The sequence below is a fragment of the Lemur catta genome, chromosome 15 (genome assembly GCF_020740605.2).
Source record: "Lemur catta isolate mLemCat1 chromosome 15, mLemCat1.pri, whole genome shotgun sequence".
In the NCBI taxonomy this organism is placed as follows: Eukaryota; Metazoa; Chordata; class Mammalia; order Primates; family Lemuridae; genus Lemur; species Lemur catta.
Genome location: NC_059142.1, coordinates 56,897,363 through 56,924,143, shown reverse-complemented (window position 1 = coordinate 56,924,143; position 26,781 = coordinate 56,897,363). Strand labels below are relative to the sequence as shown.

General features: G+C 51.1%; 1 protein-coding gene across 5 annotated transcripts in view; it reads left to right on the top strand.

Annotated features, from left to right (window-relative positions):
• Nucleotides 1-26,781, top strand: part of CCDC57 (coiled-coil domain containing 57) — an 86,323-nt gene that overhangs the window by 3,509 nt on the left and 56,033 nt on the right. For 4 of the 5 annotated variants that reach the window (XM_045569780.1, XM_045569778.1, XM_045569776.1 and 1 more), the window contains 7 exons: nt 5,378-5,792; nt 8,446-8,554; nt 10,805-10,906; nt 13,409-13,566; nt 13,692-13,766; nt 20,563-20,763; nt 23,773-23,931. In XM_045569780.1, coding sequence (XP_045425736.1) covers nt 5,386-5,792; nt 8,446-8,554; nt 10,805-10,906; nt 13,409-13,566; nt 13,692-13,766; nt 20,563-20,763; nt 23,773-23,931 — 1,211 coding nt within the window. In that variant the 5' untranslated portion in view covers nt 5,378-5,385. Of the gene's footprint in view, nt 1-5,377; nt 5,793-6,023; nt 7,222-7,342; nt 7,431-8,445; nt 8,555-10,804; nt 10,907-13,408; nt 13,567-13,691; nt 13,767-20,562; nt 20,764-23,772; nt 23,932-26,781 lie in introns of those variants that run through there. The other variant, XM_045569779.1, reaches the window with a different exon arrangement.

The window sequence follows — 26,781 nt, the reverse complement described above, 5'->3', positions numbered from 1 at the left end:
CCCCCTGCTGGGTGCAGACATCCTGACCCCACGGTTCTTCTTGAAGATTGTACACATCTCATTGATGGTGCGTCCCTCCCTCTCCAGAGATTTCTCCTGCAGCTCCGCAGAAGCTTTGTCTGGTCTTTCTTGAAAACCCGGTGCTTGCTAGGGACACCTGCTGGCTGATAGACAGATTAGGTCCAGACTCTGAATCTGTGATGTTTAAAGCCGATTAATCTCAGCCTCGGGGCTTTTGGGATCATCCTTTGGTGAGATTTGTACAAAAGCAGGGCAGGCTGTTCTGGGGTGGGGTAAGTAGGAAAGAAGCGGTGAGCATGGCTTGCATGCCCTTGGCGTGTGAGGGTTTACCCAGGGTCCTGTGCGCTTGTCTGGTGCGGCTGACTGGTGAAGGCAGGAGGAGCTGGGCTCTCTCACAGGCTGGTGCGCCGAGCCTTGCTGTGTATTTGCTGAGCTGCCCCTCTGTGCAGAGCACAGAACCCTGGGGCACACCTGTCTTGCTCTAGAATTCTGGGTGCTTCCACAGAGGGTGGCCCGCTGAGTCCTGAAGACCTAGTGGGAAGAAACTTCCCCAGTAATCGGACAAAATGGAACATTCTGGGCCTGTCAGCAGCGGCTGGAAATCCAGTGGGAGCTCGGGTGAGCCATGCAGGCCACGCCCCATCTTAGGGGTCTTATGTGTTGTGCCAAAGAGGTTGGACTTTATTTTGAAAATGACCAGGAGCCACAGGCAGATTTTAAGCAGAAAGATGTCACGTGATCACCAAGCGTGACTCCTGTGGGTGGCTCTGTGAACGGCAGATTAAAGAGGCGAGCTTGGCGGCAGGGAGGACAGGATGCTGTGGGCGGTCCTCAGAGGAGAGGCCCACTGACTCTGCAGACCTCGGTGTGCTCCTCTGCAGAGAACCGTTGTCATGACTCATGGACACTGAGGGAGAGGTTCTGAGTCATCGAAGATCACAGTGACATTGGTGTCATTTAATGTGTCTTTGCTACTATTCTGATTCTTTCCCTGTGAGTGTGCACAGGTATGTGCATGGCCTATACGTACAAGATGTTTCTGTGGCCACGACTCTGCCAGACAGTAGAACTTAGTGCACCAGCCACTGGGGTGCTGGCCTTGCACCAGTTTGGGGTGGAAGGTTAGGAAGGATTCCGTGGAGTGGTACTTGGCTGGAGGTTGCAGTGACAGAAGGAGCCTCCAGGCGGAGGGGCACCTGGGGCATGGATGCTAGCACGGGACCCTCAGCACGGCCCAGCTCTGAGGAGATGCAGTGGGAGGGCAGGCTCCTGGGGGTCCAGGAGTTCTAAGAGGGATGGGAAGTCCAGGTTAGGTGTTTGGTTTTTTTTTTTTTTTTTGAGATAGGGTCTCTCTCTGTCACCCAGGCTGGAGTCCAGTGGCATCATCATAGCTCACTGCAGCCTTGAATTGCAGGTTCAAGTGATCTTCCTGCCTCAGCCTCCTGAGTCACTGGGACTACAGGTGTGCGCCATCACACCTGGCTAATTTTTTATTTATAGACGTGAACTACGCACCCGGCCCTGGTTAGGCATTTTTAAAAATAGACTCCTCTGGCAGCCATAAAAGGTCAAGTGTGGAGCAGAGAGGCTCGTGCAGGTCTCCTGCGGTAAGATGTGGTGGTGGCCAAGGGACTGTGTGAGATCCAGGCTCGTCCAGCTGGGTGGATGGTGGTGCCGCTGGGCGAGCCCAGGGAGCTGGAGGCAGCAGCATGGGGGGTGTACCGGCTTGGTCCCAACCCCGTCAACTCTGGTAAAGGCTGGACTCGCGGCAGCTCCGAGGTGCGGCCAGGCTGGGGAGGCCAAAACGGACACGAGGAACGTGGGGTGCTGGGTGGGGCCCCACGGCTGAGCTCCACCCAGGGAGAGTATGTAATGGGGGTGAGGAGGCCACCTCTGCTCTGGAGCCTGGGTGCAGAAGCGCCATCTCAGCCTGCTGGAGGGGCTCCGGTGCCTCCAGCCATTGTGTCCTGCCGACCAGTCCTTCCTCAATGGGCCTGTCGCCCACTCTTCTTCCAGTTCCTCTCGGCCGGCGCTTGGCCTGGCTGTGCCCTTGTGCCCTTTGAGACTTTGCACGACCAGCCCTGAGATGGGGCTAGGCCTTCTTTCTGCTCCGGCAGTGGCTCTCTGTCCCTGTCCCACCAGGCTGGAAGTGTGTGCCCATCCCCGCACTGGACATGGCTCTTTGAGGCCATGAAGGGCCACCTGTGTGGACTCCAGAGAAGAGTTGTGGGTGGATGTTTGTGTTCAGATTGAGCTCGTGCTTGGACCCTACAGGGTTGGGGGATGCTGGCACCAGCCGTAAGAAACTCTCTGTCGTGTTTGTCACATAGGTAGTGATGAAAGCATGTCCCACATGAGGGGGCAGCGCAGGCCTGCGGGCCAAACCCAGCTGGTGTCTGTGGGCACTCTCGAATGGGGTTGAGGAGTTGTGACGTAAACCGTGTGGCTTACGAAGCCCCAGTTGTTCGCTGACTGCCCTGTACATAACAAGTTTGCCGTGCCCGGCCCTGCGTGAGTCACTGCTCGTGCGGGAAGACCTGCGCTAGGACATTGTTTCGGGTCTACACGCCGATGCCAAGACAACGTGAGCTTCCCCTGAGGAGTCGCCCCTTTCCCCTCACGAAAGACACAGGCATGAGTTTCGTCCGCTGTCCTCGTGCTTTGCCCTCCAGCAGTGCCCAGTGGGACGCGTCGCTCAGAACTTAACAGATGATGGACGTGATCTGAGAAGTGCGTTGTTAGGAGTCTTCCTCGCTGTGCAGACATCACAGCGTGCGCTCACACACCTGGAGGGCACAGCCTCCTGCACGCTCGGCTGTGTGGTCAGGCCTGTCGCTCCCGGTGCCAAACCTGCACGGCGTGTGACTGTCCCAAGTACGCAGGCAACTGTAACACAGTGGTAAGTATCGGTGCATCTAAACATAGAGAAGATGTCATAAAAATACAGTATTATTAATCTTAAGGGACCCTGTCATATGTGCAGTTCTTCCTTGACCAAATGTAGTTGTGTGGGACTGCAGATTAGTACCACCTCTGTGGAAGGTAACATGGAGATACCTCAAAGAGCCACAAGTAGAGCTACCATTTGATCCAGCAATCCCGTTACTGGGCATCTACCCAAAGGAAAAAAAGACATTCCATAAAAAAGAGGTCTGCACTAGAATGTTTATAGCAGCACAATTCACAATTGCAAGGATGTGGAAACAACCCAAGTGCCCATCAACACATGAGTGGACTATTAAAATGTGATACATGTATACCGTGGAGTTCTGCTCAGCCACACAAAACAGTGGTGATCTCGCACCTCTTGTATTATCCTGAATAGAGCTGGAGCCCAGTCTACTAAATGAAGTATCCCAAGAATGGAAAAACAAGCATCACATGTACTCACCATCAAATTGGTGTTAACTGACCAACACTTAAGTGCACATAGAGTAGTAACATTCATCGGGTGTCGGGCAGGTGGGAGGGGGCAGGAGGGGATGGGTCTATTCACACCTAATGGGTGTGGTGTGCACCATGGGGGGGCAGGGGCACGCTTGAAGCTCTGACTCCAGACACACAAAGGCCATATATGTAACCTAAACATTTGTACCCCTGTAATATGCTGAAATAAAAAAATTAAAAAACAGACAGACGTAGTTATGTGGGGCATGCCTGTAATTGTGTGGGCCTTCGGTGTCTGTGCTTGGCGTTGTCGTCCTGGCGTCTGTCGTGTGGCGTTCCTTACTCACCCTTTGTGTTCTAGGCACTGTCGTGCTGCGCTCAGAGGAGTGAAGGTGTCCCCGCTGCTCACCTGGCACCCAGTACACAGGACACGTTTTCTCCTGTGACGTGCACCCTTACTGTTTCCTTAGTCCTGATGGAATATTTGGGATTCTCCAAATACTAGCCCGTACCATTTTGACAATTTCTCTTTTTAATTTGTTGCATTTTGTTATCAAGATATTATAGTAATACTTTTGACTACGTAGCTAATTTTTTGTTGTTGGTTTTTGTTACTCGTGATTTTAGGAGTGAAGTGAATCCGTGTCTCTGAATAGTGGTATACTTGCTGATTTAGAGACCGGCTGCAGCCTAATGATTCTAGAGTTCATGTAAAAGAAACGCCACAAAAACCAAAACCCTCAGGTTCTCTTCCTGTGTCTGAGAGTCGCGTCTGTGCATGTTTGCTCTATGTACGCTGAGCCGAGTGGTGCCGGGGTCCGAGTGAAGCAGACGCTCCTTAGAGCCCTTCCCAGTGTGTCGTGCGCCACTCTCGCCCAGAAGGTTCTCTGTAAATGTGTCCTGAGTGGGTGAGCTGAGGTGACCTGAGACAGTGTGGTTTTTTCTTTTCAAAGAAGACTGACCCACTTATAAAGAATCAGACATGTCATATTCTTTGGGATGACAATGATACACAAAGGTCACTGCCAGGTGCCTTCCTCAGATCTCTGCTCCACCCTTCTGGAAAAGAACCCTCAGGAAAGAGCTTCAGTTAAGCACCGTCTTTTCCAAAAGATGATGGCACAGCCTGGCCCTGTTGCCTGGCCGCGTGGTACCCAGCACTGGTGGACTTGTGTTTTCTTCCATGAGTGGCCTTTTAAGTCAAGCCAGGGAGTCCTCAGCTAAGTGGTTTTGTGCACCAGAAACCACCCCTTCTCTGCCGAGTGGTGGGACCAGGACCTGACCAGGAAGGTGACAGCCTCTAGCGTGCCCGGGTGAGGAGAGGCCCTCAGGTGTGGCCGTGCCATCCCCCGTCCCCACCCCGTAGGGCTGTTTCCTCCGTAGATACACAGAGATGGGGAGGGGGAGGTTTCTAGATACTTGTTAGCAATTTCACTAAGTAGTTTTACATTGTTGAATCTAATGATGAAAAATTAGACTTCTATATCTTTGTTTTTTAATTTTGTTTTCTTTAGCATTTCACTTTTATTGTTTTACCAAAGTATCAATCCACTGTGGATTAGAAATAAAAGAACAAAGAAACCTACTCTTGGGTAGTGAATCTTCCAGAAGTCTGGGCCCCGGCTGCCGCAGTAGGGCGCTGGGTGGGAAGGGGTGTTGGTTCTGAGCTGCTTGGCAGTCTCAGCTGTGAAACAGGCTTCCTGAAGCTGTTTGACAGAACCCAGCTCTCGCAGCCAGGCAGCCACGTTTCCCGTCTTTCCTGGGGAGTTGCTGCCTCCCTCCCTCTGCCGCAGGGTAAGGACAGGGGAGAGAGAGCCCTTGAGGTCTGGGCCTTACCTGCTCCAGCACTCAGGTGTGACCAGACCTTGTTTCTGTGGCCTCAGTTGCTGTAGAAAGGGGGTCTGAGGTGGGCATGTGGAAGGAAAGCCAGAGCCCCTCACTGACCCACGCCTGCCTCTCTCTGCTGCAGCCACCACCATGCTGCCGCTGTGCACGGAGCAGGCCCTGGACGAGCTGCTGGCGCGCAGGGAGGAGGAGTGGAGGGCGCTGCAGGCCCAGCGCACCCAGATGCAGGAGGCAGCCCTGCAGGACACGCAGAGCCGGCTGGAGGATGCGCAGAGGAAGCTGCGGCGCCTGCAGGAGGACTTTGTCTATAACCTGCAGGTGCTGGAGGAGCGGGACCTGGAGCTGGAGCGCTACGATGCCGCCTTTGCCCAGGCCAGGGCCCGGGAGGAGGCCAGGCAGGCGGAGGTGAGCGAGCTCAAGATAGAGGTGGCCAAGCTGAGGCAGGCGCTCGCCCAGGAGGCCAGGCGGATGGAGGAGCTGCAGCAGCAGCACCAGCTGAGGTTTCAGGAGCTTTGCCTGGAGCTGGAGCGCGTCCACAGGTGAGCAGCCCCTGGCCGAGGCCTCCACTCCTGCTCCTACACCCGGGCGCCATCCCCCATCCTGGGCCGCAGACTCCGGGCCGCCAGGGCTGGTCGGTCTCGCGGCCGGGCGCGTGATGGCCTCTGATAAGGGCTTGTTGAGTGCCTGCAAATAAGACAGTGCCCTGGCCGTCCTTTCCTGGGCTCTGATACAGCTCTGAAGTTGTTAGAGGCTGGTTTAAATGTTTGGAATTTGTTTCATTAATTATTACACAAATCTGTATTGTTTTAGTAAAACATTTGAGCTTATTTTAATGTGAAATATATATCAATTTGAAGTCTGAATGAGCTGACTTCAGGCAAGTCGATGAACAAACCAAATGCCTTCACTGTGGGGTCCCGTGGCTGGGCCGGGATCTTGCCCACGTGTTTGGCGTCCCTCAGCTCCACCCCCCACGGTGGCCTTGAGAGTTTGATGGAACAGTCTTCGTTTACAACATCACCCCACCCCCCGTTTCACAAGTAACATGCGTGTGTTTGTTGTATCATGTTAACAGAGTGTGTCTGTGTGTTTCTCCACGTGTTAAGTGTGTGCGCAGACTCCAGAGGGAGGGCGCACTGCGGGCTCTGTTTGCTCTTAACAGCGTCCCGAGTGTTTCTCACGTGGTTACATGTTCTAACGTGGACGGCATTTTAGAGCACTTTTTAAAATCACAAAAGTAATGTGTTCTTATTACAGAAAGTGATTTCTTACGGAAGATGATGAGGTGAAATGTCAAAATGGAAACCACCGCGGGGGGCCTGTCGTGGTATCTCTGGGACCCAAACAGCCTCCCGCACTCACTGTTCTGAAACTTGCTTCTGGCAGTTCCTGGTCTGTCTTTGGCATCTTTTCTTTGTGTTGGTTTGTTGAGTTCGGCCACATCTTTCTGAATGGCTCAGTGGTCCTCTGCTGTGTGTGCCCAGCCCATTTGCTCAGAGGCTCCCAGATGGCCGTGCGCTGGCCAGCAGGACAGCACCGGGCATTCCTAGTCCGCAGAGGGACCTTCTGTGACAGGTCAGGTGCAAGGAGAGTCTGCTCCCCTCTGGGCCCCGCTGAAGCCACCCTGCCAAAGTGCAGTGCCACTCCGACTTGCCGGAGCCGGTGTCTCCTGTCACAATGCACAGGCGTAGCTTCCAGGGTCCCTGCAACAGATGTACCTGTCGCGGGAGTCACTGTCCTGAGGGAAGCCCAGGGTGTTTCTGCGTCCTATACAGCGTCTGCCGGAGCAGGTGCCGTGTGCCAGTCGTGGTCTTTCCCTAAGCAGTGCCCCTTGGTGATGTTCACCCCACATGCCACCTTCCAGGGGCCAGGGGAGGAGCCGAGCATGGAGCTGGAGGTCGGCCTCTCCCTCCGCCCCAGCGCAGACCTGGGTGTCCAGGCTGCTCCTCTGGGCTCAGCGCAGGGCAGGTGCGTTGAACGCGGGGACGGTTGCGGCCGGGTCGTCTCCACACGAGTGCTGACTTGCTCATAGCTGTTTCTGAGAGCACTTAAAGCATCCTTTGAAAAGCGCCTTACGTTATTCTGTGAGGAGTCTTCTCAAGTCTTCGCCGGTTCGTTCTCTCCACACCTGGGACGCTGTCAGCTGTGTTCGGACTCCATTCCGGGACTCCGAGGGCGTGAGTGTCGTTAGGTCTTTGTTATTGTCCCACAGGTCTCTGCACTCAGTTTGTTTCTCTTCTTTTTCAGTTTATTTTCTCTCTGTTGCTCAGACCGGGTCATTTCTGTTCCATCTTAAAGTTTGCCACCTTCTCCCTCCGTCACGTTCGTCCGGCCGTCGGCCCGTCCAGCGAGTCTTTGCTTATTGCACTTTCTGTTCTCATGTTTCCACTTGATTCTCTGTCATATCTTCTTCTTCTTTGCTGAGATGTTCTGTTTTTCCATTTGTTTACTAAATTGCTTGTTGAAGCATTTTAATGGTGACCGCTTTGGTGATGTCGGCATCCGTGCTGTCTTGGCGCTGGCGTCTGATGGCCGTCTGCCCTCATTCAGGTTGAGATCTTTCTGGTTCTTGGCACGTCGGGGGATTTTTTTTTATTGTAGCCTGGACGTTTTGGGCTTTCTGTTGTGAGACTCTAGACCCTATTTAGTTTTCTCTTTTACAGGCAGCCACCCCGCTTAGGTGTAGCCGGGTCCAGGGGGAGGAGAGAGCTCTGCTCCTCTGTGGGCCCCGCTGAAGCCAGCCCTGCAAACGTGCAGCGTCAGCTCTGCATGTAAAGCACACTTGCAGATGTATGCAGTCAGCAAATATTCAGAGTCGCTTTTCTTTTTGTTTTTTGAGACAGAGTCTCTCTCTGTTGCCTGGGCTAGAGTGCCGTGGCGTCAGCCTGGCTCACAGCAACCTCAAACTCCTGGGCTCAAGCGATCCTCCTGCCTCAGCCTCCCGAGTAGCTGGGACTACAGGCATGTGCCACCATGCCCGGCTAATTTTTTTCTACATAGATTTTTAGCTGTCCAAATCATTTCTTTCTATTTTTAGTAGAGACGGGGTCTCGCTCTTTGCTCTGGCTGGTCTCAAACTCCTGACCTCGAGCGATCCACCCGCCTCGGCCTCCCAGAGTGCTGGGATTACAGGCGTGAGCCACCGCACCCGGCCCAGAGTCGCTTTTCTTAACGCGTGTTTTATTACCACAGTGACAAGAGTGGTGAGATCGACCGTCATCGGGAACAATATGAAAATCTGAAATGGAAGCTGGAGAGAAAACTCGAGGAGCTCGACGGTGAACTTGCTCTGCAGAGACAGGTAGAGCTTCCAGGGCCGGTTCTTCCTGTGTGTCTTCCCTGCCTGCTTCGAAACTCAGATCGTACAAAGTCAAGGAAAAAAACCACCATTTTGTTCATTGACTGTGTTATCCATGGGAGTGAAAGTAGAATTGTTGGGCCAGGTTTCCACTCTGGAGGGGTCTGTCGGGAGGTGTGATAGGCGTCTGAGTCTGCCTCGGAAGTCACTCCTGCAGCGCTCTCTCTCCTCACGGGTCAGTCTGCAGAGAAGCAGAGCTCGTGGACATACGTAGATACATGTAAGAGGAGACGTGTCGTGGGAACTGACACACGCAGCTACGGAGGCCGTGAAGTCCCATGACTTGCCGGCTGCAGGCGGCAGAACCTGGAAAGCCGGCGGTGTCATTCAGGCGCTCTGATTCCCAAGGCAGGGGGAGGTTGGGGTCTCAGCTCCAGCAGAGAGAGCGTGTTCACCCTGCCTCACTTTTTAGTTGTATTTGGGCCCTCCGTGGCTTGGAGGAAGCCCCCATGCGGGGCAGGGCGGGTCTTTATTCAGTCTGCTGATGCCGAGGTCCTCACAGACACACCCTGAGCATCCCTTAGCCCAGGCTTTTTTTTTTTTTGAGACAGACTCTTGTTCTGTTGCCCTGGGAGGACAGCAGCAGTTCGGGCTGAGGTCGGCTGGGCAGTGAGTCCAGCCGGCTTCCGGGCTGTCCACACGCAGAGCTGCAGACCCTCACAGACATCTGGGAACGTGGGTTTTTATCAGATAACAGCCCTGTCTCTGGAAGGAAGGAGACTCGATGTTGTAATGTGCCAGCGCGGCTACTGCCGGAAATTAGGGTAGCATTTATCTAGTGTGGTTCTGGAACAGTCTGAGCCTCTGCTTACGCTCTGCGCTGTTGCCCACGTCCCGCGTTCCAGTTGTTGAGCCGGAGTCTCGTGTGTTCTAGCTTCGTGGTTGCCTTTGGGCTGCTTTTTTGTTTCTCGTTTCAGAAGATCTTTGTGTCCATTACTGACTTGTCAGAAGGAGAATTGATTCAATGGGGATAATGATTTTCTTTTCAAAAATGAAATACAAGTCGACGGTAACTGAATCAGTTTAACTTTTATTACATGTGTGAGTTGTGCACTGCGAATGTAAGGAAATCTTTTTCCTTGAAAGTTAATTACAGGGTTAAAAGCCACTAGAGGAGAGACTGAGTGATTATTGATTTATTCATTCATTTAACAAATACTTTTTTTTTTTTGAGGCAAAGTCTTGCTCTGTCACCTGGGCTAGAGTGCCATGGTGTCAGCCTAGCTCACAGCAACCTCCAACTCCTGGGCTCAAGCGATCCTCCTGCCTCAGCCTCCTGAGCAACTGGGACTACAGGCATGCGCCACCATGCCCGGCTAATTTTCTATTTTTTGTAGAGATGGGGCTTCACTTTTGCTTAGGCTGGTCTTGAACTCCTGAGCTCAAACCATCCTCCCACCTTGGCCTCCTGGAGTGCTGGGCTTACAGGCGTGAGCCATTGTGCCTGGCCTTCCATGACTTTTTTATTCTGATTCCATTAAGTGTTACTCCTGTGACCCTTACCATCATTTTTGCCTTTCACAGAGGGTAAAATGTATGTTTTCAGTTGTGCTTTCTGCACAGTTTCTCTGCGGCTCCCACTGGCGTTGGGAATTCAGGGTGGGCCGCTATGCTGGTGCAGCTTGTCCATTTATTGCCGGCCCACGTGTGGGTCCTGTCTGCCCCGTGCCGGCAGAGGGTGCTAGACGCTCCTGGCTGCACCTCAGGGTTGGGTTCAGCCTCCCTCCGTGCCCGTCCTTCAGGTACCCGAGTCTGTTTGGAATGGGTGGTCCTGGGAGAGGGTGGCCTGTGGGGGCCCGTGCTCCGCAGTGCAGTCCTGGAGCAGTTGGTTCTCAGTCCGTATGCGCCCACTGGCCCACTCTGCGTGGGGCGCACATGGGGAGAACTAAGGGAAGAAGTGGGCAGATCTGCTTCCTCAGTGGGGGCCGACCCTGCAAGCCCCCTCTGCTGTCTATGCAGACGTGTGCGTCACAGGTGCCGTAGGAAGAAGCCTGAGAAATAATTCAGCGCGTGCAGTTGGCACTGGCCCACGGCCAGTGTCACAGATCCCAACCTCTCTCTCCTCGACACCGTTCCTGCGGTCTTTCCTCGTGGACCACTGCGTCCTGCCCACCTCCTGACTTCTAAGCCCGCCAGTGAGGTCTGTGCTGGGTCCCCACCACTGTCCTTTCACTGTGGCCTGGTGTGTTCCAGGAACTGCTGCTGGAGTTTGAATCTGAAACGCAGAAGCGGGAGCACGAATTCCGCCTGCAGGCTGACAGCATGAGCAGCGTGGTCTTATCCCACGAGCTCAAGGTAACTGGGGCTGCTTTGAGGGTTGACTGCCTCTCTTGAGTGGCGAGGCTCTTTCTGTACTGTGGGTCAGACGGATCACACATGGGCATGTGGGCCGGGGTCTTGGCTGCACAGAGCCGGGCCGGGGCCTTGGTGGGATGTGGGGGATGCGTCTGCTGAGGTCACTGTGGGGTCACTGTCTTCAGTCAGGAGTGCTGACGCCTCTGCTCCTGGTCGAGCTGCCTGAGACCTTGAGCACGCGCCCTCCCTTGAGGTGAGTGACCAGCCCGGTACGGCCGAGGCAGCAAGGCTGCTGCAGACTCTGTCCCTGTTGGCGGCCTGAGTTCTCCCGTGAGATCCTTGAAACGGGCCTGTGGGTGCTGCTCACCTGCCCACTGCACAGCAGAGGCCACGCTGGGCTCAGCACCTCTCTGGAGCCGCAGGGTGGCGTGTGGTGCAGCTGCAAGTGGAACATGGGCGTGGTTCTGCATGCCACCTCAGGCACTGCCAGGGTCACTCGCAGGATGCGGGACAAGGACCAGCCTTGGGGGCTACATGTAGGCAGGACAATGGCTGCTTGGGGGTGGGAGGAGAGGGTGATGTCTGGTCTGGCCCTGTTGCCTGACTGCTTGTCCCTGTGGGTGACAGCCTCTGTGGCCGGCACAGGGCCCTCCCCCAGGCTTTCTTGCCTCTCCACAGACAGGCAGGGGAGGCCCCGAGGACCCTGGTGGGCAGTGGGCAGGTATTCAGAGTGGCTGGGCCAGGCTGGGCACCCCCAGGCTCGCCTCCTGGTACAGATCGCAGTCCCCTGCCAGGCCAGGCCAGCCCGAGTCTGACACCCCCCCCCCCCCGGACACAGTGCTGACCCTCTCAGCCGGAGACCAGAGCGGTCTGGGCCTGAGGCTGGGGCTGCCCCACAGGGACCCTCACAAGGCCCCTTTGGGAACTTGCGAGCACCGAGGAGCGGGCTAGCAGGTGGGCACGTGGGTGCCCGGTGCTCCCTGTGGGGTGGGCTCTCCTGTCAGAGGGGGGACATCCCAGGTGCTGGGCCCATTTTCATCTCTACCTGCTGCAAGGGCCTGTGGTGTGCATCACAGTATGCAGTTTATTAATAAAAGCAAGAGCTGAGTCTTTTTTGTTGGCATTACAGGCATGAGCCCCTGAGGCTGACTGCCTTTCGCTCCTGAGCTCAAGGGGTCTTCCTGCTTTGTCCTCCCCAGTAGCTGGGACCACAGGCTTATGGTGCCATACCCGGCTAATCTTTCTTTCTTTTCTTTTCTTTTCTTTTCTTTTCTTTTCTTTTCTTTTCTTTTCTTTTCTTTTCTTTTCTTTCTTTCTTTCTTTCTTTCTTTCTTTCTTTCTTTCTTTCTTTCTTTCCTTTTCTTTCCCTTTCTTTCTTTCTTTCCTTCCTTTCTTTCTTTCTTTCTTTCTTTCTTTCTTTCTCTCTTTCTCTCTTTCTCTCTTTCTCTCTCTCTCTCTCTCTCTCTCTCTTTTTCTTTCTTTTCTTTCCTTTCTTTCTTTCTTTCCTTTCTTTCTTTCTTTCTTTTCTTTCTTTTCTTTCCTTCTTTCCTTCCTTTCCTTCCTTCTTTCCTTCCTTCTTTCCTTCTTTCCTTCTTTTTCTTTCTTTCTTTCCTTTCCTTTCTTTTCTTTCCTTTCCTTTCCTTCCTTCCTTCCTTCCTTCCTTCCTTCCTTCCTTCCTTCCTTCCTTCCTTCCTTTCCTTTCCTTTCCTTTCTTTCTTTCCTTTCTTTCTTTCTTTCTTCTTTCTTTTCTTTCTTTCTTCTTTCTTTTCTTTCTTTCTTTCTTTCTTTCTTTCTTTTTCTTTCTTTCTTTCTTTTTCTTTCTTTCTTTCTTGCTTTCTTTCTTCCTTTCTTTCCTTTCTTTTCTTTCTTTCCTTTCTTTTTTTTTAAAGATGGGGTCTCCCTACATTGTCCAGCCTGGTCTCAAATCCTGGCCTCAAGCTGTCCTCCCATCTTGGCCTCCCAGGTTGCTGGGACTATAGGCGTGAGCCACTGTGCATGGCTCCTGTATGGATATTATCTAATTTGGGTATAGCAGCCATCGTCGACACCAGTGTTTTACAGATAAGGAAGTGGAGGCCCAGAGAGGCTATTTAAAAATTCAGTGGCAGCTGGGATTTGAGTGGGGTCGCTCAGCAGTGAGCCAGGTGCTTACACACGCCCTGCATGCTTGATGTCTTTATTTAAATAATATTAAAATTGTGTGCTAAGAAACGGAGTGGAATTGAATCGGTCTGCTATGGCGAACGGCTGGGCTGCACGTGGGGTCCCTGCTGGGACTGGGGCCTGACTCGGTGGGTGCGGAGCCTCCAGAGGGCCACTCGGTCTCACCTGAGTCTGCGCCACGGGGGCGTGGCGTGCGAGGACATTCTCACCGTCTCACTGTTTCCTGAACTTCAGTTTTATTCTCTCCAATCTTGATAAAATGGCAGTACGTGTGCCAATTCTAATGCTTCAATTCGTTCTAACTATATCCTCATTTTCAATTTTTAAAATTGTTCAAAGGTTAAACTACTGAACAAAGAGCTCGAGGCTCTGCGAGAGGCTGGAGCAAAGGCTGCGGAGTGTCTGCAGAGGGCCGAGGCCGCGAACTCGGAGCTGGAGGGGAAGCTGCAGCACCAAGCCTGGGCGTTCCGGGACCTGGAAGCCGTGAAGGATGCCCAGTGCGTGTGGCCTCCCGTCTCCTGGGCGCGTTTCGCGGCTGCGTCGTGCGGTCTGGGCTGGAGTCTCTTTGAGTTTTGCTTTAGTTTCTTATCTGCTTTTTCCACTAATATTTGTTTCTTTTTAGGATAAAGGACTTAGAAGATAAACTTCACTCTGTGCAGCTAACCAGGGAAAAAGAGGAGGAGACGTTTAAGAGGAAGTGAGTATTTCTGACCCCACAGCACACAGCCTCCCCATGGCCGGGGGTGGGGGGCGAGGCTGGTACCTGCGTCCCCGGGTTCTCACCAGGGGGTCTGGCCTGGACTTAGCCTCGCACCTGTGTTTCTGCTCTGGATTTTCTCAGTGACGTTCAGGCTTTCCAGTGTTTTAAAAGTTAAAACATTTAAAACCTAAGTTAAAAGTTAACTTTTAAAACTTAAAAGTTTTACTTATGTTAACCAGTTTCTTTATTTTTTTATTTATTATTTTGAGACAGAGTCTCTCTCTGTCACCCTGGGTAGAGTGCAGTGGTGTCATCGTAGCTCACTGCAGCCTCACACTCCTGGGCTTGAGTGATCCTCCTGCCTCAGCCTCCCAAGTAGCTGGGACTACAGGCACTCGCCATCCCCAGCTACTTATTTTTTTTTATTTTGTAAAGATGGGCTCTTGATGTTGCCCATGCTGGTCTCGACCTCCTGGCTTCAAGCAATCTTCGCACCTCGACCCCTCAGAGTGCAAGGACAGCGGTGGGGAACCTACGGCCTTGGGGCCACATGTGGCCTTCTGGATCCTTGAGTGTGGCCTTTTGACTGAATCCAAATTTTACACAGCAATTCCTTTTTCTCTTAGCAGCTAGGTTTATAGGTGTGAGCCACTGCGCCTGGCCTGAAATGATTTTCATAATTCAGTGTAGGTCCTGTGATCCTGGCAGAACAGCACTGCCCCACCCCTGCCCCGCGTGCCTGGTGTTGCAGGTGTCGTGGGACACCCAGGGAGTAGATGTCGGGGAGGTCCCAGGGCAGTGGTCCTGACAGAGCCCATGTAGAATCCACCCCCACAAAGCTGGGCTGTAGCGAGGCCTTGGTAGGATGGTGTAGAATGGGTGCCCGAGAGGGTAGAGCCGGCGATGGCTCAGGGACAGGGCGGAGGCTGCAGGGTGGGGCCTGGAAGGAGTGCAGAGGGTGTGGGTGGGGCCGAGAGCCTGAGGGCAGCCTCTGTTTCAGCTGCCACCACAGGGTTCCCTTCCTTTTTCTTCTCTGAAGAAACATTGTAACCATAAATGAAAACATGTAGATGTTTATGAAGATAGTTGTAATGACGTGGGTGATGGGCAGTGACGCAAGGGTGACTGTCTTGCATTTCCTTGTGTTTGTTGTTGCCATGATGTTTGTGCAACATGTGCAGATTGAGAAGCAGAACTGTGAGGACGCTGTCTTTGCTGCTTTGCCCTGGACTCCCCTGCGGTGGGAAACGTTCCAGCCTGCCATGCACACCCCCTGGTGGTGGTGAGAGAGGGTCGTGCCCTCAGATGACATGTACTGTGAGGGTGCATGCCATGTTCTCGCACCCAGATGAGGAAACTGAGGCAGAGTGGGTGCGTGAGGAGCCAGATGGACATAGAGCAGGTGGTGGTGGTGCCAGGACTGCTTGCTTAGCCCCACCATGCAGCCATGAAGAAGTTGGACAAACACTGTTTCTCTTTGTAGGTTTTTAAATCTATATCTAGAATTTTAAAACATCACAAGTTGATAGTTGACGCTTGAACAACTCAGAGACTGGGGGTGCCAGTGCCCTGTGTAGTCAGAAATTCACATATTGGACGGGCGCGGTGGCTCACACCTGTAATCCTAGCACTCTGGGCGACCGAGGTGGGAGGATCACTTGAGCTCGGGAGTTTGAGGTTGCTGTGAGCTAGGCTGCTGCCACGGCACTCTAGCCCAGGTGACAGAACGAGACTCTGTCTCCAAAAAAAAAAATCACATATAACTTTTTTTCTTTTTCTTTTTTTTTGAGACAGAGTCTTACTCTGTCACCCCAGCTAGAGTGCAGTGGCACAATCATAGCTCACTTTAGCCTCAAACTCCTGGGCTCAAGCAATCCTCCTGCCTCAGCCTCCTCCTAGAATGCTAGGATTACAGGTGTGAGCCCACAAATAACTTTTGACTTCCCAGAAACTTAACTACTAATAGCCTACTGTTGACCAGATGCCTTATCAATAATATAAACAGTGGGTTAACACATATTTTGTGTGTTCTGTGTGTTATATACTGTCTTCTTACAATAAAGTAAGCTAGAGAGAAGGAAACGTTATTAAGAAAATCATGAGGAAAAGAAAATGTATTTGCTATTCATTAAGTGGAAGTGGATTAGCATAGAGGTCTTCATCCTCATCGTAGTCCCAGTGAGTGGGCAGAGGAGGAGGAGGGGAGAGGCGGGTCTCACTGTCTAGGGAAGCAGAGGTGGAAGGAGAGGCAGAGAGGCAGGCACACACTGAGTAACTTAATGGAAATACGTCGTAATTTGTCTTTTTTTGCTTTTTTATTTCTCTAAAAATGTTTCTGCGTCGTCCCAATTTTCTTCCAGTGTTTGCTTTAGTTTCAGCGCCCGTATCATGGAAGTGCTCATGTGGTGGAAGAAGTCAGAAGGGGTCTTGCGTAATTGGAACCCTCTGCCAGGCTGTCTGACGTCACTTGTTTGTGGCTCTGCTGCGTCCACATCTCTTCCTTGTCGTCTGGCACTAGCTCTGAAGCATTCATCTCCGCCAGGTCACCCTCTGTGACTTGCCCTGGTGTGGCGTCTGTCAGCTCCTGACTTTCTCCAAGCTCCGTGTCTTGGAGCCCTTTACCCTCTGCCTTTCTCGCCGTGTCCACGGTCTCATCCACCATTTCCTCAGCTGGCTGTGCTGCGCATTCTGTGCAGTCGTGCACAGCGTCCGGGCATTATCCGTGCAGCAGGAATCCATTGTTGCAGGCCCGATGGCTTTCGCGGCTTTTTCTGTAGCAATGGTGGCATCTTCCACGGTGGAGTCCTCCCAGACTGTCAAGACGTTCCTCCCATCGAGTTCTCTTCCACAGCGTTGACTGTCCTTTCCACAGAGACTCTGTGTGATGAGCCTTAAAGGTCCGTAGGACCCCTGGAGATTTGTGTCTGGGGGCAAACAGACCACTTCAATGCCTTCGGTGTTGAAGGTGTGGGGTCTGGGTGGCTGGGCATCATCCAGTGTCAAAAGAACTGCAGAAGTCAGTCCCCTACTGGCAGGCTGTTTCCTCACTCAGACAAAGCGTCGATGGAACCACCCAGAAAGAGGGTTCCCGTTACCCCGGCTGCTGTGCACAGCCACAGACTGGCGGCTGGTGTTCATCTTTCCCTTCAGGGCTCGGGGTTGGCCGCGTTGTAGGTGAGGCAGTCCTGGTCATCCCCCTGGCCACACCGGCACAAAACCATGGTGTGAGCCTGTCCCTTCCTGCCTCCAACCCTGGTGCTTACTTCCTCACTAGTCAATGTCCCGTGCGGCTTTCTTTTTCTAGAATAGGGCACTCCAGTCTGCATTAAAAGCCTATTCAGGCAGGTATCTTTCCTCCTTAATGATTTTCTTTTCTTTTTTTAATTTTTGTAGAGATGGGGTCTCACTGTGTTGGCCTGGCTGGTCTTGAACTCCTGACATCAAGCGATCCTCCCACCTTGGCCTCCCAAAGTGCAGGGATTACAGGTGTGAGCCGCCTCACCTGACTATCCTTAATGATTTTTGTAATGACATCTGGGAACTTGTCTGTTACCTCTTGGTTGTCAGAGCTGCTTCTCCTGTTATCTTGACATTTTTAAGCCAAATCTCTTTCTAAAATCATCAAACAATGCTTTGCTGGCATCAAATCCTCCAGCTTTAGGTCTTTCACCTTCCTTTTGCTTTAAGTTGTCGTTTAGTGACTTCACTTTTTCTTGAGTCATATTAGAGTCTGTAGGTATGCCTTTCTTACAGCAATCTTGCACCCACATAAAAGCTGCATTTTCAATGCAAGATAAAAAGGTATTTTGAAAAAAGTGTAAACTTTTCATGCCTGCTGGTGTAGCTGCAGCGACAGCTTCATGAATTTTCTCTTCTTTTTTCACCATGATCCTTACGCTGGATTCACATATTGTGAAATGGTGGGAAACCACAGCTGTAACCTCAATCCGTGGCACATACCAAGCAGTTCAGCTTGTCCTGTGGCGTCATGTCTTTTCACTGCTTCTTGGGAGCACCTCCCGTGTCACTGGTGGCACTGCTTAGGGCCCCGTGGTGTTATTCAGGGTTTGCAGGACTGCACTAAACACGGTGAAAAATACAGGAGAACTGTGAGACATCACTTTTTTAAAAATCATTTTTATCTTTCATTTTTTTTAGAGACAGGGTCTCACTCTGTTGCCAGGCTGGAGTGCAGTGGCACAGTCACAGCGCACTGTAACATCAAGCTCCTGGGCTCAAGTGATCCTCCTGTCTCAGCCTCCCCAGTAGCTAGGACTATGGGTGCCACCACTGTGCCTGGCTAATTTTTTTTTTTTTTTTTTTTTTGAGGCAGAGTCCTGCTCTGAGTGCCGTGGCATCAGCCTAGCTCACAGCAACCTCAAACCCCTGGGCGCAAGCAATCCTGCTGCCTCAGCCTCCTGAGTAGCTGGGACTGCAGGCATGCGCCACCATGCCCGGCTAATTTTTTCTATATATTTTTAGTTGTCCAGCTAATTTCTTTCTATTTTTTTTAGTAGACATGGGGTCTCGCTCTTGCTCAGGCTGGTCTCAAACTCCTGAGCTCAAACGATCCTCCCGCCTCAGCCTCCCAAGTGCTAGGATTACAGGCATGAGCCACTATGCCCAGCCTGGCTAATTTTTTTTTTTCTTTTTGTAGAGATGAGGTTTCACTATGTTGGCCGGGCTGCTCTTGAACTTCTGGGCTCAAATGATCCTCCCTTCTTGGCCTCCCCCAAGGTGCTGGGATTACGGGCGTGAGCCACTGTGCCTGGCAGGAGATCAGTGTTTACTGTGATGCGCGCTTTGCTGGAAAGATGAACTGGTCCCTCGGAGGTGACGAGTGTCACACCACGACGTGTTGTAAGCGTGTTGCAACACGGGAGCTCACCGCAACAGCAGCGGGAGGGGCTGGGAAGTGACTGCAGTGGTGCTGCATGTGCCACAGTTAATTCTGTGCAGTTACGGTGTATTGCGGCATCTTTGCTTTGTTTACATGTCTCTTGACTGTGGATGGTACCATGTGTGGTCTGTGTTTGTGTGCGTATGTTTTGATAGATTTTAACTTTTAATAATTGTGTGTATTTTATACTAGTAAATGATAATATAGACTAGGAGTATCTGCGTAGATTTTATGTATTCATCGCACCTTTTTCTTAATTTTTTTGATGTTTTTAGGCTATGCAGTTTGTGAATTTTTTCAAATTGTCACAAATCTCCAAAAAATTTTCCATTGTATTTATTAACAAAACTCACATATATATGTACCCTCACAGTTCAAACCTGTGTTGTTCAAGGGTCAGCTATAGTTGAAAGTGAGCGTAATTTCTAGCATTAACAAATAACACTGTTCAATGACTCTTTAAAACATCTCAGATGTGACCTAAATACCATAGCAATTTAATACCCACTGTCACTGATTCCAAACAGTACCTGGCCGGGCATGGTGGGGTTTGGGACCAGCCTGGGTGACATAGCGGCCCCCAGCTCTGCCACAAAACCTCCCTGAACGGGCTTTCCCTAGCAGTCAGAAGTTTGCACTGTTCCTTTGCCTCCTGAACACTGTATTTCCAGTCCACAGCCCCATAGAAGTTTAAATTAATGTATTTTTTATGCTTGAAAAAATTTGAAATCAATCACCTATAACAATATATTTATATAATCTAAAAATAATAAGTTTGCTAGGGTCACAAGACTGTAAACATTCAGAAACTTTTCTAACTAAAGATAACTATGATTACTAGTATATGCTTTATGAAATAGCATCATATGCTGGAAAGTTCAGTAATTATTAAGTAAGATGTAAAAGATCCTTGGGAACAGCCCTCCCGCTGACCCAGGCAGGGCTTCCCTCACGTCCGTTCACGGAGTCTGCCTCTCACACGCGTGGCCAGACAGGAGCGAGTGACGTCCCAGGCAGCACCTCACGTGCGCTGCTCTCCTTGCGACTGACGTGCCAGAGACCACCTGGTGCCCCCCTCAAGGATGTCTCCAGTCTCTGTCGGCGGATGCTGTCGTGAGGTCCTGCACCTCGGGGAAAGCAGGGGCAGGCGCTTGAGGCCAGGGGCTCTAGGCCGGCCTGGGCAGTGTGGCGAGACCCCATCTCTACACAAAATAAGAAATAAAATACAGTGCTTTTACCTGGTTGAGAGCTTTGCGGTTTTCCCTGCAGGTTGAGTTCCAGCACAGGGACGGTGTCCCCAGCTCCCCTCGGTGGCAGGGCCTGTCCGCACTGTGAAGCCAGTAGCCCAGTCAGGCTTGCTCTGCTAGGGTCTCGCTCCAGATAAGCGTACTTGTGTGTGTCTGGACGAATATCATGAAGACACAGAGAGTTGTGGAACACACTTTGCCAAGTGATTTACAAAAGCAGCCCAGGTTGAGGCAATTCAGAGCTAACGTGCTTAGTACACACTTTGTACAGAATCCCAGCACCGGCAGACCTGACTGGCACCAAGATCAAGGCAGGGAGCATCTGCCTGTTCTTGCTTTCAGGGGTTGAATAGGAGTCCGAGTGGTGCTGTTCAAATTCTACTAATGCACCTGCTTTTCCCGTCTTTCTTGTGGGGGCTTGTGAGTTCTGGAGGGCAGGCCAGGCCTGCGTCTGAGAATGGCTCAGTGTGTGTTTGCCTGTGAGGAGGGATGAGCCTGCCCTGCAGAGTTGGGTGGCCCAGCTGAGGACACATGCACAGGAACCACTGTAGCACAAGAAAGGGAGGTAGGTGCCTTGAAAGAGGTTCTGGGGGTCTGGAAGTCTGGGGCCGGGTGACCTGCTAGGGGACCCCTCTCTGTGTTTCAGGCATGAGGAGCTCGACCGACTGGCCAGGGAGAAGGACATGGTGCTGGCGGCAGTGAAGGGAGCCCACGCGGAGCAGCTGCGGGCGCTGGAGGCCAAGGTTCGGGAGCTGCAGGCCCACCGCGAGAGCATGGAGGTGCAGCTCCGCAGGGCCGAATGGAGGCAGGCGGACGCCGGCCAGGAGAAGGACGCCGTCATTGACAGGTGAGCGGGCACCGGCTCCACCCGGGGAGCCGGCAAGGGAATGAGTGTCTGGCGAGCAGGGGGTCTTCTTAGGTTTCTGGTCATTTTCTTAACGATTCTTTTCTTTCTTTTCTTTTTTTGAAATTGTGTAGTTTGTGTGTAGGCCTGCATTTATTTATTTGTGGTAAAATACACATAACATAAAACGTACCATTTTAACCATTTTTTAGTGCACAGGTCAGTGGCATTAAGCACATCCACGTGGTTGTGCAGCCGTCACCACATGCATCTCCAGAACTTTCCATCTTCCCAAACTGAAGCTCTGTCCCCGTGAACCAACAGCCCCATCCCCTTCCCCAGCATCCTACGTTCTACTTCCTGTCTCCATGAATCTGACTCCTCTGGGGCCCTCCTGTGAGTTGGGCTCACACAGGGTTTGTCCTTGGGTGGCTGTGTTATTTCGCCCAGCACCATGCCTGCAGGGTTCAGCCACATTATAACATAGGACAGAATTTCATTCCTTTTTTTTTTTAATTTTTTTATTGTGATAAAATACATATAATATAAAATTTACTATGTTAACCAGTTTTAAGTATACAGTTCAGTGGTTTTAAGTCAGAATTTCTTTCCTTTTTAAGGCTCAATAATATCCCCTTGTCCGGACGGACAGCATTTGTTTATCTGTCCGTGCATTCATTGACGTGTAGGCTGTTCCCGCCCTTTAGATCTCACAGGTAACACTGCTGTGAACATCGCCGTACACATGTCTCTTTGAGGTCCTGCTTTCGGCTTGTGTGTGTCCCCAGAGGGGGGTTGCCGGGTCACAGAGTCCTGCGCTCAGCTGTCTGAGGAGCTGCCCTTCTGCCTTCCAGCAGCTGCCCCGCGTCACGCTCCCACCACCGTGCACGGGAGTGTCCAGTTACTCCATCAACTCGCTTCTTTTTAAACCCAGTTTCCTTTCTGGTGTCTAAGGCAGGCCAGGCCACACAAGCAGCTCTGTTCCACCTGTGCCCGGCGTCTGGTGAGAGACGCTCACAAGTCTGGCCGTCGTGACGGCAGTGGGATGGTCAGCGTTAAACTGCCGCACGGTGGGGATCTGGGGAAGGTGCGTTTACTGAAGACATAAGTCATTGGCTAGTGTCTTCCATGCTTAGCAACCGGCTGTGTCCCTTTCAGAAATATCTGTCCCTGTTTTTTAGAGAATTCCCTGCTAAATCATATTTCTATTTGGGAGGAAATGACTCTTAGAACGGTGAGATACCAGGAGATGAAAGGCTTGTTCAGGATGGTGTCCTTAGAGTTAGCTTGTTGTTTTGTGGTTTGACCAATTACATTGAGCACCAGTGGCTGGGAAGCGAAGGCAGCTGAGCCCAGCGCGTGCGTGAGCGCCCGGCAGCCTTGCTGGCGACGTCCTAGGAGGCCCAAGAGACCCTTGCGTGTCCCAGCTCCGCCGTTACTGCAGCTGAAGTGACGGTGACCCGCTGGTCCTGCCTGCCAGGTCTCAGTCTCCCCTGGAGTCTTAGACTAAATGTCGTTCTTCAGTGTCCTTTAGTTTTCTGTCTATAGATATTAGTATTTCCTGCTCATTGAGGATTGTTAAACATACAGGGTATGATTTTGGTAATAGAAAATAGATTTAGAGACTCAGAAGCTTACTTCTTCCCTCCTTTATGTCTGGGGATTTCAGGTGTCATTCGGACTCCACTGTCCTGAGTGTGAGTTCACATTAAAGGATGACCTTGCAGTTCCTAGTAGCTTCTAGTGTTTTAGCAGTTTTATGCTGGTTGGGAGTTTGAAACTACAGAGAACACCGGTAGGATGTGTGAAGGTAAAAGCGTATGGTTTTTGTGGTGACCAGTGTGTTCCCACTTGGGCTGCTAACACCCTTCTGTGTCCACGGCGAGAGCTCGGCAGCCTCAGGACGACCTCTGGGCCTGGGCTGGGAGGGAGCCAGCCGCGTTCCTGGGTGGCTGTTGGTCTAGAGGTCACGCTGCTGCCACACTTGATAAGTGTGTTCCTTCGACAGCGAACACGGTTGGTAGCGTGGAAGGAGCCCATACGACATGCACGTGTCTGTGTCAGGCCAGATCTCCAGGGACGACTAGAAATGTTGAAGCCTTGGATGGTGCCTCTGTTTCGCCCTCTGAAAAAACGTGTCTGAAGAGGTGGGCACGGTGGCTTTCTTCCCATCCTGTAAGAGACCAGGCTTAAACTACACCCGTGCCAGACTGAACTGACCCTCGTGGCGAGGTGGCCCTGTGGGGCAGCAGGCTCACCGTCTGCTGGGAGCGTCCGTCAGCGCAGGGGCACGGGAAAGGCCTGTCCAACGCGGCAGTGTCTTCACCACCGTGCAAGCTCGTTGGAGCCGTTCAGGCTGTCACCTCGAAACAGGGCCGCCACCCAGCACGTGGGCAGGTAGCATCTGGCTGGGGTCAGTGCCACGGCTGCCCTGGGCAGTGTGTCCAGGTGTCTTCTCTAAATGTTTTTCTTGGGAAATTTATCCCATTTTGGGAAATTCTACCAGTGGCATTTTACTCTTAAGGTTATTTAACGGTTTCTCTAGAACCTTATTTTACTATTCAGTTTGACAAATATGTGTTGAACGTCTCCACGTCTGAGGTGCCATGCTGAGCATGGCAAAGGCATGAAGGTGGGTTGGTCAGAGGTGGCGCTGCCTCCAGACTGGGGGCCCTATGAGGCGTGGCAGGCGCACCGTGGCTCACCTTTCCACCCTGCGTACCTGGCACGTCACCTGGCATGCTGTAGGTGTTTGTCGATGTCTGGCTTGGTAGGGTGCATGACTGGGATGGTCATGGATGGATGGGGGGAGTGGCTGTTTCTTCTTGGGCAGCACCGTCTCCTTAATCTAGCAAGGGAGTTTCAGCGCTGACGTGGCATTTCCTGGGAGGGCAGGGCGTGTGTGTGTGTGTGTGTGTGTGTGTGTGTGTGTGTCCTGGGGGGGGGCCTGTGTGAGACAGAACCTGAGTGAGTGAGAACCGCGTCCCTGTTCACAGTTCCCTTTCTGTTTAGACTTCGTGAAGATGCGTCAGCCCTAAAATCTGCCTGGGATGCCCAGATCGCTCAGGTGTCCGAGGAGATGGTCTCCAAAGAGCTTCAGGTTCAGACGCTGCAGCAGGCAGAGTCCAGGCTCAAGGCACAGCTGGCCGCATGTCAGCAGGACATCGACAGGTAGGTGTCTCTGGGCAGGTGCTGCCGTCGGTGCTAAGGATTCGAAACTGAACAAATCGAGTCCCTGACCTCACGTCCTTTTGGGGGAGAAGGGTTGGACATGTGGCTGTGCAAAGGGCGTGTGTGGAGGTAAGCGGAGCTGGGCACAGGTGCGGGGTTGGGGCCTTTCAGGGGGACGGCGTCCTCCAGTCTGTGCTGGGAGCCATGACAGTGTCCGAGCTTTTGATCCTGTGTGAAGAGCTGCCTCTGTCTTTTGTCTGATTGTTAATGTCTTGGTGTTTTTTCTTACCAGTTGGATGCACATTTAGTTGAGTGAAGGTAATATTCTATTTCCCATGTATATTAAAATCAACTTTATAGGAGAATAATTTAAATATTTAAAGTAAGGTACAGACTGTACACCTGTGTAACCACCGCTCTGGGCGAGACTTTGAGCCTTTCCGTCACCCCACCCTCTCCTGACGCCCTGCAGTCAGGCCCGTCCCAGCCCCCACTGCCCACTCCTGGCACTCAGGTGAGCTTGTCTTTTCCTGAATTTCATCTGAGTGGAATCATACGGCGTTTTCATGTGTGTCTGGCTTCTTTGGCTTAACATGGTAATTTCAGGATTAATGCACGTTACAGGTATGAATAAGTTGTTCCTTGTTATTGTTCAGTAGTATTCTATCTTTTGAAGAGACAACAGTTTACTTCAGATTTTCTGTTTTTCTGTTTTTTCTGTGTCAGTTTTGGTAATTTGTGTCTTTCATTGAGTTTCTCCATTTCATCTGATTGCTTGGGCTTTTTTGGGTTTTTTTGGTTTATTGGTTTTTTTTGAGACAGAGTCTCATTCTGTCGCCCTGGGTAGAGTGCAGTGGCGTCATTGTAGCTCACAGCAACCTCCAACTCCTGGGCTCAAGCGATCCTCCTGCTTCAGCCTCCCAAGTAGCTGGGATCACAGGCACCACCACACCTGGCTAATTTTTCTATTTTTAGTAGAGATGGTGTCTCGCTGTTGCTCAAGCTGGTCTCAAACTCCTGAGCTCAGACGATCCTCCTGCCTCAGCCTCCCAGAGTGCTGGGATGACAGGTGTGAGCCACCGTGTCCAGCCTGTCATCTAATTGCTGACTTTATTGTCATACAATTGTTAAGAGTATTTCTATATTGTCCTATCATGTGTGTAAGGCTGTAGTGATGTCTCTTTCATTCTTGATATTGGTAATTGGTATTTTCTGTCTTTTTTCGTTGTTCAGCCTAGCTAGAGGTTTATCTGATTGATCATTTCAAAGAACCAGCTTTTGGTTTTGTTGATTTTTCTCAATTGTTTTTCTTTTTCCAATTTCGTTGATATCTATTCTTTATTATTTTCTTCTGTTTACTTTGGCTTTGATCTGTTTTTCTTTTGAAGGCTTGTAATGGTGGAAGCTCAGATAATTAATTTTGGACGATTTCTCTTTTCTGCTGTACTCAATTAGTGCTATAAATTTCCTTTGAAGCACAGCTAAGCTGCATCCCACAAATTCTTATATTATTTAGTTAAACTATTTTCTAATTTCCCTTGCGATTTCTCCTTTGGTCCGTGGGTTATCTAGAAATGTATTGCTTAATTTCCCATTATTTTGAGATTTCCAGATACCAGTTTGTTACTGATTTCTATTTCATTCTGTTGTGAACAGAGAACATACTCTGTATAATTTTAATTCCTCTGTACTTGTTTTGTGGTTTTAGAATATGTTTATCTCAATGACTATCTGATATGGACTTGAAAGCAACGTATTAATATATTCTGCTGCTGTTGGGTCCAGGGCCCCATGAGTGTCAGTCAGGCCAAGTGGCTGGTGGTAGTGTTCTTGCCTTCTGTGTCTTCACTTTCTGTCTACTTGTTCTACGAATTATTGAGAGAAAAATGTGGAAATCTCCAACTTTAACTGTAGTTGTCTATCTTTCATTTCTAATAATTTTAACTATATACTAAATATGCCATGAAGGGTTTTTTGTTTATTTCTTTTTTGAGACAGAGTCTTGCTCTGTGGCCCAGGCTGGAGAGCCGTGTTGTCATCATAGCTCACCGCAGCCTCCAACTCCTGGGCTCGAGTGATCCTCCCACCTCAGCCTCCCAAAGTACTGGGACTACAGGCGTGAGCCACCACACCTGGCTTGTGAAGTTCTTTTATTAAGTGCATATACATTTGAGATTGTTATGGCTTCTTGATGAATTGACCCTTTTATTAGTAAGAAATAGCCCCCTTTCTTCCTGGTGATATTCTTTGTCCCGAAGTCTCCTTTGTCTGAAAGGAACAGTGCTGCTCGAGCTGTTTCAGGCTGAGTTTGCACAGCTGGTCTTCCCCGGCTCTGCTGTAACTCGTGCTTTGTCACTAGGGTGCATTTCTTGCAGGTGGCATGTGGTTGAGTCTTCTTATATTTAGTGTAACAATTTCTGCCTGTTCTTCAGAGGATTTAGATAATTTAATGCTATTATTGATGTAAGTTTGGGTATAAATATCCAGCTTGCTCTTTGTCTTCTCTTTTCCTCATCTGCTCTTTGTTTCTTTTTTTACTGCCTTTTAAAAAGTCAGTTGGGGCTGGTTGTGGTGGCTTATGCTTTAATCCCAGCACTCTGGGAGGCCGAGGCAGGAGGATGGCTTGAGGCCAGGAGTTCAAGACCAGCCTGAGCAAGAGTGAGACCCCCTCTCTATCAAAAAAACAGAAAAAATTAGCCAGGTGTGGCATCGCACTTGTAGTCCTAGCTACTCTAAAGGCTGAGGCGGGAGGACACTTCAGCCCAGGAGTTGGAGGCTGCAGTGAGCTACAATGATGCCACTGCACTCTAGCCTGGGCAACAAGACAAGACTCTGTCTTCCAAAAATAAA